This window comes from Myxocyprinus asiaticus, chromosome 12 (assembly GCF_019703515.2).
Source record: "Myxocyprinus asiaticus isolate MX2 ecotype Aquarium Trade chromosome 12, UBuf_Myxa_2, whole genome shotgun sequence".
Taxonomy (NCBI): domain Eukaryota; kingdom Metazoa; phylum Chordata; class Actinopteri; order Cypriniformes; family Catostomidae; genus Myxocyprinus; species Myxocyprinus asiaticus.
Window position 1 is genome coordinate 31,478,463 of NC_059355.1, and position 15,387 is coordinate 31,493,849.

Here is a 15,387-nt window from a genome sequence, read left to right on the forward strand (position 1 = left end):
GAGCTCGAGGTGCCACACCATGTCGTGGCAGTGCTGAGACTAAGGACATCGAAGCACTTACCTGGATCCTTGTGACCACCCCCAGAATAGCCTGGGACAGGGGAGGAAGAGGCCTGTCCTCGTGACCCGTGGAGACTGTCACATCGGGGGCGGATTTGTGCCACAGCTGGGTGCTCAGGGGCGGGAGACCGCCGCTGGAGCGCCAAACCTGCCAAATAGAGTGGTGGACGGTGGTCGTGATGACAGCCGTGCACACCGGATATGTGACCCAGGGAACAAGGAAACCGCTCTTGCTGAGCTCTTGAGGACTGCAGCCACCTGGGCCTGCAGCACAATTAAATGCAAAAGGTAACAAAAAGATGGAGATCTGCTTACCAGCTCCAGAGCAGCGGGTTTCGTTGTCCCTGGGTCACCCATCTCAAGGGCGCTTTGAAGCCTTTCACAGGTTCTGGGCGGCCGTGAGACGGGTGGCGTCTGCTTCCTGCGGTGGGCTTCATGCCGGGGCCGGACCGAAGGGGCGGGCTGCGGCAGAGCCGGTGCAGTCACCGCAGGGGGACGCCCTTGGCGATGAGTAGACGGGGTGCTTGATCTTGAGCCGCGCCGGGGCAGGATATGCCGGCTAGCATCCATCTACTGCTCTACCATCGAAAACTGCTGGGCAAAGTCCTCGATGGTGTCGCCGAATAGGCCCGCCTGGGAAATGGGGGCAGCAAGGAATCGTGTCTTGTCGGCCTCACCCATGTCAACCAGGTTGAGCCAAAGGTGGCGCTTCTGGACCACTAGTGTGGCCATCATCCGCCAGAGAGACCGCGCAGTGACCTCCATCGCTCAGAGAGCGAGGTCGGTCGCTGAGCGCAGTTTCTGCATCAATCCCGGGGCGGAACTACCCTCGTGCAGTTCCTTTAGCACCTTGGCGGACTTGCAGGAGAGCCATGGCGTGCAGGGCGGAGGCGGCTTGTCCAGCGGCACCGTAGGCCTTGGCCGTCAGAGACGACATAAACCTACTGGCCTTGGATGGGGGCTTTGGGCACCCACGCCAGGTGGCGACGCTCTGCGGGCACAGGTGCACCGCGAGCGCCTTTATCCACTGGGGGATTGCCGAATAGCCCTTGGCCACCCCACCATCGAGGGTAGTGAGGGCGGGGAAGCTGAAAAGATCGGGACCGGGCAGTAAAAAGTGCCTCCCGCGACCTTGTCAGCTCTTCATGCACTTCCGGGAAGAAAGGAACGGGGGCGGGGCGTGGCTTTGAGAGGCGCCGCGAGCCCAGGAACCAATCACCAAGCCGCGAGGTTTCAGGGAAGAGCAGTGAGTTCCACTCTAGCCGACGCTTGCAGTTGCCCGGGAAAGCATGTCGTCATCTCCGTGCCAGCCTGTGACTGGGCAGTCGACCCCAAAGGGAGGAGCCCAGCTAAGGCTTCCGACTGGACAAGCCCGCTCTCCGATGCTGCGCTCGAGAGCTCATCACTTTCGCGGGCTCCGAATAAGAGGTCGAACTCAACGTGAGACGAGCCGGTGGACTCATCCGGAAGCCCGATCGGGGCAGACGAGCGTGCTGGGGAATGGGAGTTCCGCGGGGGGATACCCGGCGGAGGCGGTCCCATTGGGGTCCCTAAATCGCCCCCAGTGCTAGCCGCGCTGGCCTTATACCCGTGGGTAAAAGGACCGAGGGGGGAGCCTCTGGGGTGGCTTGCTTTCTTACGAAGGCGAGCCGCGACCGCAACGTTGCCATGGACATATTCTCGCAATGCGAACATGACCATCCACGAATGCTGTCTCCGCGTGAGCAGTGCCCAGACACGAAAGGCCGTGATCGTGACCGTCAGAAGGCGAGAGATAACGAGCGCAACCAGGAATAACACACAATCTGAAAAGCATCTTTAAAAAGACGCGTCTTTAAAAAGACGTTCCGTGTGTGCCGCTCTTTTAGAGAAATATACTCTTTTAGAGAAATATACTCTTTTATTTCTGCCGAAGCGCCCAGGGGCATTCTCTGCAGTGCACCAGTGCAGAGGGGGGAGAAGCCGCTGAAATGCACCGTCAGATCCAGCAGAGGTGAATGAACAGTAGTATTCAGCTCAGTGAGCATGACCGTTCGGCTCCGAAGAGAAAATCTGAATGAGTGGTTGCATACCAGCTCCTTTTATACCCGTATGTCCGGGGGAGTGGCATGCAAATACCACTCGCCAATTTTCATTGGCCTTTTATCAAAGACCAGAGATGTCTCGGGCTCCCAAGAGTGACCCCTAGTGTCACTACATCGACACAACGTCGAGTGAGTGACAGATAGGGAACTCTGGCATCAACTCACAATCTTTATCTAAATGTCAAATGATAGCATATCATAAGAAAACTGCTGACGGAGGTAAAAGGTAATATCTTTTATGTGTTAACTATATTTCAAGGGACATTCTTTGCTTAAAATATTGTAGCTAGGAATTGTTTGTATCTATTGGGATACGTTGCCCTTTCAAGGGCATAAAAAAAAGAGTTCAGTATATGAATAGCGAATGAATGGAGAATGGTTGAGTGTGTTTAACAAAAAATCAGTACAATTTATCATTACCTTCAAAAGTTAAGTTTTAAGTAATTAAAGGATTGGATCATGGTCCCACCTGGCCTTGGTTACATGAACATAAATTGGCTGTATCACTCTACTCTCTCCTCTCCACTGATAGCTGGTGTGTGGTGAGGGTACTGGCACACTATGGCTGCTGTTGCATCATCCAGGTGGATGCTTCACACTGGTGGTGATTGAGGAGAGTCCCCTGTTCACTATGTAAGGTGCTTTGAGTGTAGTATTAGAAAAGCGCTATGTAAATGTAATAATCATTCATTCATTCATTCATTCTTCTGCTGTATTTGCCAAAGGTCCTGGGGTCCTTATAGTGATGAGCTCGCACTGTACTTGCTAGGTGTCCGGGGGCCCTAGTGCTAAACTTGCACTGTATTAGCCAGGGGCCATGGTGTTCACCTTCCTTTGGCAGTTCTGAGGCTTTGGATGTCGTTGGTAGTCTTATGCTCTTGGGCACTGGCCCCATTCTTGATCTTGATCAGTACATTGTATATTGATGGTATCAGACTGTAATACAGTAGCACTTTAAAAAATACTGTGGTATTAAATAATAATCATCATCATATACCATAGTATTTACAAAGTACTTCAAGTTACTTCAAAATGATTTCAAAATTATGTTACCATGGTACATGTCCAAAAGCGTGGTATTACCATGGCATCATGTCCTAGAAACATGGTAATACCATGGAACTTTTTTGTAACCATTTTAAAAGACTCTAAAACCAAACTAATGTTTTTTTTTTTTTTTTTTAAATAATGGGTTTATGAACTCTTTATACTCTAAAGGGGCAGTGTATGCTGGGGGATACAAACAGTAAAATGTGTTTGCTGTGTCAATAGCAAAAAATAGCAAAGAATTCATTTTCTACGGGTTTTTATTTTTATTTTTATATAGTCTTTTTAGGATTGATATAAGGTCATAAATACAGCATGCATACAATTTTTACAAAAAATTAGAGAAATGCTGTTTAAAATAGTTTTAGACACTGTTGTCATGGCTTGAAATGTTATGTCAACCATCATCTTATGTATAAATGAAAATATTATTTAAATAATTGAAGCACTACATTTACATGCCTGTTTCCCTAAAAGTTTTTTTTTCTTGCAGACCTGTCTAGCAGACGACTCTACTGGGTAGACTCCAAACTTCATCTGATCTCCAGTGTGGACCTAAACGGAGACAACCGCAGGGTCTTGCTCTCCTCAATGGATCATCTGGGTCATCCCTTTGCCCTCACTCTGTTTGAGGTAACCAAATTGATCATATAACACTTGCATTTTCAAGAACAAATTTTTCAAGAACAGTCCTGGACACATTTATGAACTCCATCGTGCATCATGAACATGGGGCTCCCTGTGACAGTAACACTGACCAATAGAGAAATGGCTGTGGTTGGATGACAACAGCCAAAGACAAAACAAATTAAAAAGCCTTTATACTTTGGCAGCTCCTTGAGCAACTTGAAGGCAGGACCCAGCTAGGGTCTATAGATCACCTAATTTCTTTCCTCAGGTCAATCAATGGACCAGCTCAGTGAGGGGGCACCAAGGGGCCAAGCCCTAGGATAAGGAAACAATGCATTTTCTTCATTCTTTTACCATTGTCCAGAGCACATGAGAAATGAACCACCACATTGTTGCAGTATTATTGAGGCTGCTTCAAAACTACTGTTAATTACTAATTACTGTTAGTTCTCTGCTTTGCTTTTGAAGATTCTGAGAAATAATGGACAGCTGTTGTTTATAGGTGCCACCTGTTTAAATTCTGTTTCTATCTATCTATCTATCTGTCTATCTGTCTGTCTGTCTGTCTGTCTGTCTATCAACTTTATCTAATGAATGATAATATGAATCCACATAAATTAATGTTTATACAAGCAGTTATTGATGCAAAAAGGAATCAGGTTATGTATTAATGTATGAATTAATGTATTATTTTGATGCAATATATTTTGTACATTTTCATTTCTGACAGCTCAAATTACATTTATAGTCCAGTGTCTGTGTGTTTGTTAACAAATGAACTTCTAATTTTGAGAGTTGATGACTCAGAAATGTGCAAAAGTGTTTTGAATTTGATTTCGAAATTACTTGATGCTGGATTCCTGGATTTCACTGTTACATATGAAATATATACAAAATTAAAAGAGCGCTTGATTGTTAAGTGCAGGCAAATGGAGAAGACAATGTGGGATGTTGGACAATGTTGTGGGAGATATTGTTTTCTATGATTACAGTTTTCCAACAGACCCCATTTAGATTTAAGTCTTTTAGCAAGATACTCAGGTTTTTGGTCACATTCGATCACTGTATGAACCCTGTTATCTTCCATTCCTCGACCAACATTTTTCCATGACTTTTCAGTGCCCCAACTTTCACACTATTCAGTAGGTACTGAGCAAGATTAAAAATGTCCAAGACAAATCTGTCCCATGGGAATAGTTATTTCTCCCAAAATGAATCAAAGACTAAAATTAAAGGTTTTAATAAGGATGCTAGCCTTACTCAAGTACAAATTTCAAACATGGGTCTTTGAAGCTAGCCATTCGTGTTGAACATTAAAGAAGTTTTCTAGATCTGATAATGTGTCCTCTTAGCCTGTGCTTTGGATGAGGGCTGCAATGCGGCAGAATTTTTAGGAATATAGTGCAGGTTGAGAAGTCCCACAGATCATCCAGCAGAAGCACCTGACATACAGTAGCTCCGCAGGGACTCAGCAGCCTGACCTTTCCAAAATGCTTGGCTCTGTAAACATGCTGTAATAATGAAAGAGCCGCCTGGCCTCTTGGGCATGCTCAGTCTTCTCTATCTTCTCTGTATGCCCTCCTCCTGTTGGCCTCCTCCTATTCTTTCTCTGTTGTTAACTCAAGACCATCCCCAACCCCCTCAAGCTCACTTCACTGACCTTCTTCATCCATTTCCGCATCCGTTTGAAAAGGAGATGAATCTCAGGTTGTCATAGTAACAGCCCATCTCTCCGTGCACATTTGAAATTTTTCTGTAGCAACTGATAAGGACTGATCAGAGGAAGGGAGGGAAATGGAGAAGCGTGAAGAATGTTGAAAGCAGTATTGTCAGACTGTGGAGCAGGTGCTTTCAGGTGGTAGTCAGGTGGTAGATATAAAGGGGAGATAGAGTCTCAAGCATTAATTAGACTAATGAAAAACCTTTTTGATCCAAGAGACTTTTCACACAGGAGTCTTTATCTTAATTTTCATATCTTTCTTCCGCTTCCTCCTTTTCGGTGTCCTGTATCACACAGAAATAAATAAATACATGCCCTAGCAAACAAGACAAACATTTCTTGTGCTTTGTGTACTGAGTCTGTTAAATTTTTTTACTGTTTCACAACAAAATACCCTCGCACAATGACAATATAAGGTGCCATAGAAATAAGCATGGTTCCTGCTTGTGCAGTACTTACTTCCTGTTTGTCCCACTAGGACCGGGTGTATTGGACAGATTTGGAAGATGAGGCCATCTATAGTGTTAACCGGCTGACAGGGCATGATGTTGCAATGCTGGCTCAGCATCTCAACAACCCACTGGATGTGGTGGTGTTCCACGAGCTCCGGCAGCCTGCAGGTGCGAGAGACGACAACAGGGCCCTCACCAAACATTACTTGACATTAAGTCCTTTTCATTTGGAGTCTGGTTTGTCTAGCATTATTTGACGAGTGTTTTCATTTCAAATCAGTGTATGTGTACATATCAGCCTTCTGACTTTATATACTAGCGTACTTGGGTTATTCAGTGCAGATTATGTGTACACTGGCCACTGTTTTGCAGAACTGCACTCAAAATAATGTAGCTTAAAGAGGTTTTTCAGCCTGGTCTCATGAAATTTACATGAACATGACAACGTTTTTGCAATTCAAAATTTACGTGCTGTATGTATCACACATTTGGCTGCAGGTTTCCAGTGAAATATCCAGTTGGGGGGTGCCAAAAGCAAGTAAAATGGTGTCATATTCAGATGAGGTTTTAAGATGAATTTTAGATCATATTTTTTATAACATACCTCCCTAACCTAAAACTCTTGCCTGAACCTAACCAATAGTGTTTCTTGCCATCTCTATGAATGTAATGTCATGTGTCAGTTTGAGTTCATGGCTGATCTTGAACCGTGGTACCGCACAGGTTAATCATGTTGGAATTAGTGTATATACTGTATGTAGGTGAGTGAGTCTGTAATACAAGCATTAAAATGTTTTGTTTTTTTAAAAGATGTGTTTGAGTAAAAGTGTGTGGATATCATAAAATAGCAGGGTCTGAGTAAAAGAGAGAAAAATAAGTATTTATAAAGTCATAATCACCCATTAAAGTCATGAATTGAGTAAAAGTGAATAAAACACGTAGTTGCTGTAGCGCCTCTAGTTGTCATTTCACTTGGAAAGGTTTAAGTGGTTTACGAGGACTTTTTTTAGGTTACAAACTGGTAATTACAAGGGTATTATACTATAAATGTGGTTTATGAGGACATTTCTAGTGTCCCCATAACTCAAATTACTTAAAAAACATACTAAACAATGTTTTATTGAAAATGTAAAAATGCAGAAAGTTTTTTGTGAGGGTTAGGTTTAGGGGTAAGTTTAGGGTTAGGGGATAGAATCTATAGTTCATACAATATAAAAATCATTATGTCTATGGAGAGTCATAATGATAGCTGCACCTGTGTGTGCGTGTGCGTGTGCGTGTGCGTGTGCGTGTGCGTGTACGTGTGCGTGTACGTGTGCGTGAGTGTGAGTGTGTGTGTGTGTGTGTGTGTGTGTGTGTGTGTGTTTTAAAGGCCAGCCATGGACATTGTATTAATATATTGAAACCCTGTATAATATGAATGCCTCCCAGCAGCTCACAGAAGCAATGCTGAAACTGTTTTATTTACATCACAATGTCACATTTTAAGCATTGTTATAATGATAAGAGGCAAATCTTTGCTGACTCTCTGGTTTTCCACCAAGTAATAGTGCTCCTGTCATTGCAAAGCATGGTTATGAAGAATTTCTATTCTCAAGACATTCAGAGGTGCGTGCGTGCGTGCGTGCGTGTGTGTGTGTGTGTGTGTGTGTGTATGTGGATCTCAATTTCTTTTTTTGTCCTTTAATTACAAACAGAGTGTGTGCAGTGTGCCAGCAGAAGAACCAATTTACAATCTCCACACATTAATAAATGAGAAGTGCTTTTTTAATCTAAATCAAAGAATTAAAATGTTGCTCTGAAAATGCCAACAAAAGCAGGAAAACACAATTATGCTTAATGAGAAATGATGAGAATGAAATCCAGCTGCTTTTTGTATCTTAAGTAACTCTGAATGAAATATTAATCAGCTGTGCATCCCTGAAAAAAAAAAAAAACATGATTAAGAGGGAATGCTTCTTAAGGAATAGCCAAAATTAAATATACAATAAAATAGCCCACTGGATAGTGTTTCTTAGAGCTAAATGGACTCTTTCAGATCTTGTAAGATAAGATGAATGAGTTTTATTTTTCTTCTTTGGTTTAAAGGTTGCAGTAGGAATTGGACTGCAGAACATTTTTATTTTAAATGTAAATTTCTCTCAGTCCCTTTTTGTCCGATCTGTCTTTTCCCTTCATTTTGTGTGAATATTCTCTATTGAACATGAGAGTCTCTCTGATTGAACAAGTGCATTTATTTTTACATTCATCAAACCCTGTTAGCTCTTGACATAGCTGATAATAGGGTTTTTGCTGTTGCCCGGCTTTAAGACCCCTGTTTAATGAACAGGACCCTCAGCACAGCTGCACACCTTAAGTAGATGGCTAATAATCATATGCATTTCCCCTGCATTGCATTACTGCATTTGTTCCATGAATGACAACATCAAAATTTGACACAGAAGTTGCTCAAAATTCAAATTTCATTCACAGTTTAATTCAAATTTTATATGTTAAATATATCATTTTATCAACATTTTACATCAAGATACATGCATACATTTTTCTTTCTCTGATTTTCTAGTGCAAACATGACCTAAGACAACCAATCGATTTTGTTTTGCAGCTCCAGACACTTGTAACATGGGAAGTTTGCCCAATGGAGGCTGTGAGTACCTCTGTCTCAGAGCTCCACAGATCACAGATCACTCACCTAAGTACACATGTGCCTGCCCAGACAGCATGGAACTAGGCCCAGATATGCGCCGATGTGTGCCAGGTAACAAAATAAAGTGTCACAGGTCAGGCTTATTCATACTGTATTACATGAAGCTGTGCTGAAAATCATAACATAATTACGGAAATGTGACACTTTGGTCACAATATGGAAATAACCCCATTATTTGGAGTATTTTGCTTCATAAAACAGATATTAAAATAGTTACAAATATTTTATTTTAAGATTTTGATCAAAATACATGAAGATTTGATTAATGACAAATAATGTTTTTTTTTTTATTTGTATTATTATAAAATAATAATGTCTTAATTTTATCATGCAATTTTGAGGGGAATATGTCTCAAATGTTGAATAGCAAATAAGAATCTCATCCTAGATAGCACACTTGCATCTCCGAGATGTCTGTTTAAGAGCTTTTCATCTGGAAAGCATCATATTCTAAGTAACATCTGATAAACATCTTCTGAATGTTTTTTTTTTTTTTTTTTTTTTTATCCACAAGGAAACGTCTTAGATGTATTGCAGATGAACAAACAACCTAAAAAACACATCTTCCAGATGTAAACACATTAAATAGATGTCTGGGTGATGTACGTATGCTTTCAGGGATTAAATAAATAGGTAATAGGTTACAGGAAGTTAAATACAGCTCCAAATGTTACTAGGAAGAATAAATCTTGGTTACCTGACTGCTTGACTCTTTTAAATCTGTCTCTTTTTTTGCAGTCAAACCCAAGACAACAACTGCTGCAGGTACAACAACTACTACAACCCCAGAACCATCCACTACTACTACACCTACAACCACCGCTTCACCCACAACCACCAGTACAACCTCTATAACCACACCAACAAATATATCAACAATAACTACTACAACCAGCCCTGTTCCCATGACAACCAGCACAAGCACTTCCACTCACTCCAGCACAGGTCGTTCCACCACCACACACTCCACGGCCACCTCCACCACAACAACAACTCAGCCCAGCACTACAGCACCATGGAAACAGCCAACCTTCAGCCAAACAACAACAGACCACAGACAGACATCTACAACAGTCACCCACGGCAAGAGTGCACAAGGGGCCAATGCCAACCTCTCTCATCGCGGTAAGTCTGTTTAAATGTGTGCTTCTCTTGTTGTTTTGTAATGTAAATGTGTATTGGAGCTATTGCTTTGTTCAATGGCATCGAGTCTACAGCACCATTGCAAAACAAATAATATCATATCCTAGTTGTGAATTTGCAGTCTTCAGTGTGAAGAGATAAAAAAGACTGGGTGCCATGAAATAATAGGCCTACTGTTAGAATTCTATTGGAAATTGGTGTACAGCATGTCTGATGTATTCTGTCTGTTTATATCGATGGTTGTTTCCTCTTTTCTCTAAAGAAAGTCACACTGAATTGTAGGAAAAAAGGTTATCTGTTTCTGTACACTTGTACAGCAGTCCTCAGAGCCTGTGAAAGTTAATGTGTGGTAGAATTTGCTTGCTGAGCATCGCTGGGCCACTTGAGAGTGATAGATGAGGAAGCAGTAGCAGCCCAGGGTCCCGATATGCTTCTCTGTGCTGAATTAGGGCAGGCAGTGAAGAGAGAGTAGCAGCCAGCCTTGACTGATGAACATTGCCCTCAGCCTTGTTCCTCTGTCTCGTTCTGTATTTCACTTTCACACCCCACAGCGACTGGGCTATGTGCAGAGATGCTCAGGTACACAGCCACCTGGACACAGCAGGATAAAGGCATTAATGACTTTAATAATAGGAGCTACCTCCATGAAAACCCTCTGAATGACTGTCATAGGTTGTTGTGTATCAGACTAGAAGAGATACATTGTTGGAAAAACAACCGATGGCAACTTTTAATAACATCTATAACATAAACCCTTTGACAAAAATTAGCTGCTGAACATGTTTTGTTCACTGCATGCATGTACAACTTGACATATGTTTAAAAAAAATTATGAATAGTCCAAAGATTGGCCAGAAGTGAAATTGCCAGAACCTTTGCGAGGGTACTGCTGCAGGTGATCAAGTTCAATGCTCAGACACAATCCCATCGAGGGGCTCTCATTTTGCAGTAAATCATTGAGAAACTTTGTCAGAGAAAGACCTTTTTTAAGAGTCATTTGCATTCTTTGTATAGCTTTTTTAATTATTACCAAACAATTATGAAATGTAAGGGAAATAGTCAGCATTACACTATAACATTACTGTGTGTTACACTCATTTACTGATTTGTGTGTGTGCGTGCTGCCACAGTGATTCTGACTAGTCTTTAGAAATCATACAGAATTAAACTGTCATAATGTCAAATTAACTGTCCAATACATTTGATGACATTAAACATATTTAAGTAATCTTGATTATAAATAAACACATCATAAATCAATTAAAGGAATGTTCTGGGTTCAATACAAGACAAGCTCAATCGACATTAATGTTGATTGAATCAAATTAATTTTGACTTGTTCCTCGTCTTTAAAAACAGCAAAAAAAAAAAAAAAAAAACAGGTTACAGTGAGGCACTTGCATTGGAATGGAATGGGGTCTATTTTTGGAGGGTTTAAAGACAGAAATAATTTTATAAAAGCACACATTAATTATTCTGTTAAAACTTAAGTTATTTAAATCGTTGTTTTTACAGTCGTTTTCGGTTTTAGGGTTTAAGGTGTTATGTTGTTGTGGCAATGAAGTTGTAAAATTGTATCTAACTTTACAAAGAAAAGGTTAGTAAGCGATTCTATTACACTAAAATCATGTTACCACGCATATTGTTTACATCTTGTGGCAATACTTTTTAAACAGTTTAATGTATACGGATTGGCCCCATTCACTTTCATTTGAAAGTACCTCACTGTAACCCAGATTTTTTAACCCTGTTCATACGTTAAAGGGTTACGTTTTAGATTGTCAATATGTACACACAATGTATAATATCCAGATTTACAATAAGACATAAATACAATCCCCCAACAAAGCATGGAAACTTGCACAAATGCTTAACATAAAACACAACTCCCCAAACAAGCAGATCTTCCACCAAGACTTGTGTACTTCTGCTGCTCCAAAGAGCCACATGCACCAAGTGTATGCTAGCTAGGTGTGCCTTGGCCTGTTTGGGCAATGGCATAATGCTAATGATCTAATCCTCTATGTGTGCCTGGGCCTGCTTGGCCGAAAGGCTTAAACGACTAGTGACCTGACTCATGATGTGGATCTGGACCAGAAAAGCTCTGAGCTTATTTAACTGTGGTGACTTAAACTAGCCATGTGTAGATTTTTTTTAAACTAATGACCTAAGATAGCGATGTTTGCCAGTGCCTGATTTGGCTACGGCATACCTCGATAAATATGCACTTCTATGTGTAATGGCCAAAACCAGACCTTACAGTGCAAGTTGGTAGAAGCAAATAGCTACCTGAGCAAATAGCATTTTTAGAGAAAATCTCGCAGCGCACTGCTTTGAACTGAGGTCAGACAGCACCCACCACAAAAACTTCAGAAATTAGTGCAGACATAGAAACACTATGTCTGATTTTGAGGGAATTGATAGCAAAACCCTGGAAGAAATAGTACAGCATCTTAAAACGTAAACCTGCTGTCTTGACACACTCCCCAAAACTGTCTGGAAAAAGATCTGTTAGAAATAGTAAATATGTCACTCATTTCAGGCATGTTTCCGAAGTCCCTGAAACCTGCAGTTTTCAAGCCCCTTCTAAAAAAAAGAGCAATCTAGATATCTCAATATTGAACAACTACAGACCAATTTCAAATCTTCCTTTCATAGGCAAAATCATTGAAAAGGTTGTTTTCAATCAGCTGAACATATTCTTAATTTCGAATGGCTATTGGATAATTTCCAGTCTGGTTTCCGACCGCATCATAGCATAGAGACGGCACTCATAAAGATCCTTAATGATATTCAGCTAAATACTGATTCAGGCAAAATATCAGTGCAGGTATTATTAGATCTCAGTGCTGCTTTTGACACTGTTGACCTCAACATTCTCCTAGACAGATTGTAAAACTGGTTAGGACTCTCTGGGTTGGTCCTCAGCTGGTTCAGGTCTTATCTAGAAGGGAGGGGTTACTATGTGAACATAGGGAAATATGAATGAGTGGACAGCCATGACATGTGGAGTCCCACAAGGCTCAATTCTTGCTCCACTCTTATTCAACATGTATATGCTCCCACTAGGCCAAATTATGAAATAGAACCAAATTGCATAACATAGCTATGCAGACGACACCCAGATCTATCTAGCCCTATCGCCAAATGACTACAGCCCCATAGACTCTGTGTGCCAGTGCATTGATGAAATTAACAGTTGGGTGTGCCAAAACTTCCTTCAATTAAAGTATTTTGCAACAAAGACGAAATTCTCAAGGTGAACATAAACCTTGACTCCAAGGGTATAAAGACAAAAAATCAAGTAAGGAATCTTGGTGTAATTTTGGAGTCAGACTTTAGTTTCAGTAGTCACATCAAAGCAATAACCTACTATCATCTAAAAAATGTATCCAGTCAAGACTGCATTCATCACCAGTAGGATGGACTACTGCAATGGACTCCTAGCCTTCCCAGAAAGACCATTAGACACCTGCAGCTCATTCAGAATGCCACTGCCAGGATTCTCACCCAAACCAAAAAATCAGAGCATATTACTCCAGTCCTCAGGTCTTTAGACTGGCTTCCAGTTACATTTTGTAAAGATTCACTGTTGTCTGCCCTGTGTTTTGCCTCTGTCATCTGTTCCACCCGGACTACACTTCCCATAATCCCCTGCCCTGATCACTTCCAGCTGTTCCCTATTGTTGTCATCTGTGTGTCATTTACCTTGTTTATCCCTGAACATATATTGCCCTGATGTCTATGTAACCTTGGTCAGTTTTTATATGTATATGAGTTTTGACCTCCTGTTTATTAACCAGTTCCAATCATTGATGTTTCCTTTGTTCCTGTGTTTTCCCCTCGTGGATGTTTTCTTTGTTCTTGTGTTTACCCCATTATTTTGTACTTTATTTATTTATTATTAAAGTTTGCCGCACTTAGATTCTGCTCTCGTGACCTCCTTCCTACATTACAGAACAACTGACCGCAAAAATGGATCTAGCGGCATACTTCACGCAACTGAGCCAGGCGGACTTATCTATAAGGAGTACTCTCATTTCTTCTCCACCGTTGCCATCCACACAGGATTTGATGATGAAAACCTGAAATCCATTTACAGAATCGGATACCCAACACGCCGGTGGAGAGAATTGCCGGAGACCGGAGACTACAAGTGGGAGAAATATGTAAGGTTAATCTTAGAGACACTCGCATCAGAGGATCATCCTCGCTCAATCCCGGTTCCGGTTTCCGAGTCTTCCACGCCTGAGTCCGCTCCACTCCATGTCACAGCCATGCCTCAGCCTGCTCCATGCCATGTCACAGCCACGCCTCGGCCTGCTCCATGCCATTTCACAGCCACGCCTCAGCCTGCTCCATGCCATGTCACAGCCACGCCTCAGCCTGCTCCATGCCATGTCACAGCCACGCCTCAGCCTGCTCCATGCCATGTCACAGCCACGTCTGAATCTGCTCCCCACCACATCACAGTCAAATCTGAGTCCGCTCCATGTCATGTCACATCCACGTCTGAGTCAGCTCCACGCCACTCATTGCTTCAAACATTCCGTGGCCTGTCTCGAAGCCCTTCACGGCCCTTATCTCCAAGTTGAATGATTCGCCACTGATATCGGTTGCGTAGGGCCATGAAGACCCTTCCCCACAAACTGTCAGAGCCCACGCCTGTCACGGCCAATGAGCCAATGCCCATGCCTGCCACAGCCAACGAGCCAATACCCACGCCTGCCACGGCCAACGAGCTTATGCCCATGCCTGCCACGGCCAACATGCTAAGGCCCTTGCCTGCCATGGCCAACAAGCTGGAAGCTTCGTCTGTCCCAGTGCCAGCATTGCAGCCTCGTCCGACCCAGAGCCAGCGTTGCCAGCCTCGTCCATCCCAGAGCCAGCGTTGCCAGCCTCGCCCGTCCCAGAGCCCACGTTACCTATGATGGCCTCCCGGAGGAGGAGGAGGAGAAAGACTTCCATTTCCAAGTCTCAGCCCATGTTCATGATCACGGAGGTCGTTTCCAAGTCTCAGGCTCATGTTCACGACCACGGAGGTTGTTTCCAACTCTCAGCCCATGTTCATGACCACAGAGGTCGTCTTCGAGTCTCTGCCCATGTACACGTCCACAGAGGTTGTTCCCGAGTCTCAGTCCATGCCCATGACCACAGAGGTCATTCCCGAGTCTCAGTCCATGCCCACGACCACAGAGGTCGTTCCCAAGTCTCTGTCTATGGCCATGACCACAGAGGTCGTTCCCAAGTCTCTGTCCATGCCCGCGACCACAGAGGTCGTTCCTGAGTCTCTGTCCATGCCCACAACCACAGAGGTCGTTCCCGAGTCTCTGCCCATGCCCACGACCACAGAGGTCACTCTTGAGCCTCTGCCCATGTTCACGACCACAGAGGTCGTTCCAGAGTCTCTGCCAGTGTTCACAACCACAGAGGTTGTTCCCGAGTCCCTGCCCATATTCACGACCACAGAGGTTGTTCCCGCATCTCTGCCAGTGTTCACGACCACAGAGGTCGTTCCCGAGTCTCTGCCAGTGTTCACGACCA

The 15,387-nt window shown here is 43.0% G+C and overlaps 1 protein-coding gene across 2 annotated transcripts in view; it reads left to right on the plus strand.

Moving 5' to 3' along the window:
- Positions 1–15,387, plus strand: part of LOC127449447 (low-density lipoprotein receptor-related protein 8-like) — a 279,198-nt gene that overhangs the window by 240,098 nt on the left and 23,713 nt on the right. For both annotated transcript variants that reach the window (XM_051712861.1, XM_051712860.1), the window contains exons 13-16: positions 3,685–3,824; positions 6,020–6,161; positions 8,599–8,751; positions 9,439–9,825. In XM_051712861.1, coding sequence (XP_051568821.1) covers positions 3,685–3,824; positions 6,020–6,161; positions 8,599–8,751; positions 9,439–9,825 — 822 coding nt within the window. The remainder of the gene's footprint in view (positions 1–3,684; positions 3,825–6,019; positions 6,162–8,598; positions 8,752–9,438; positions 9,826–15,387) is intronic.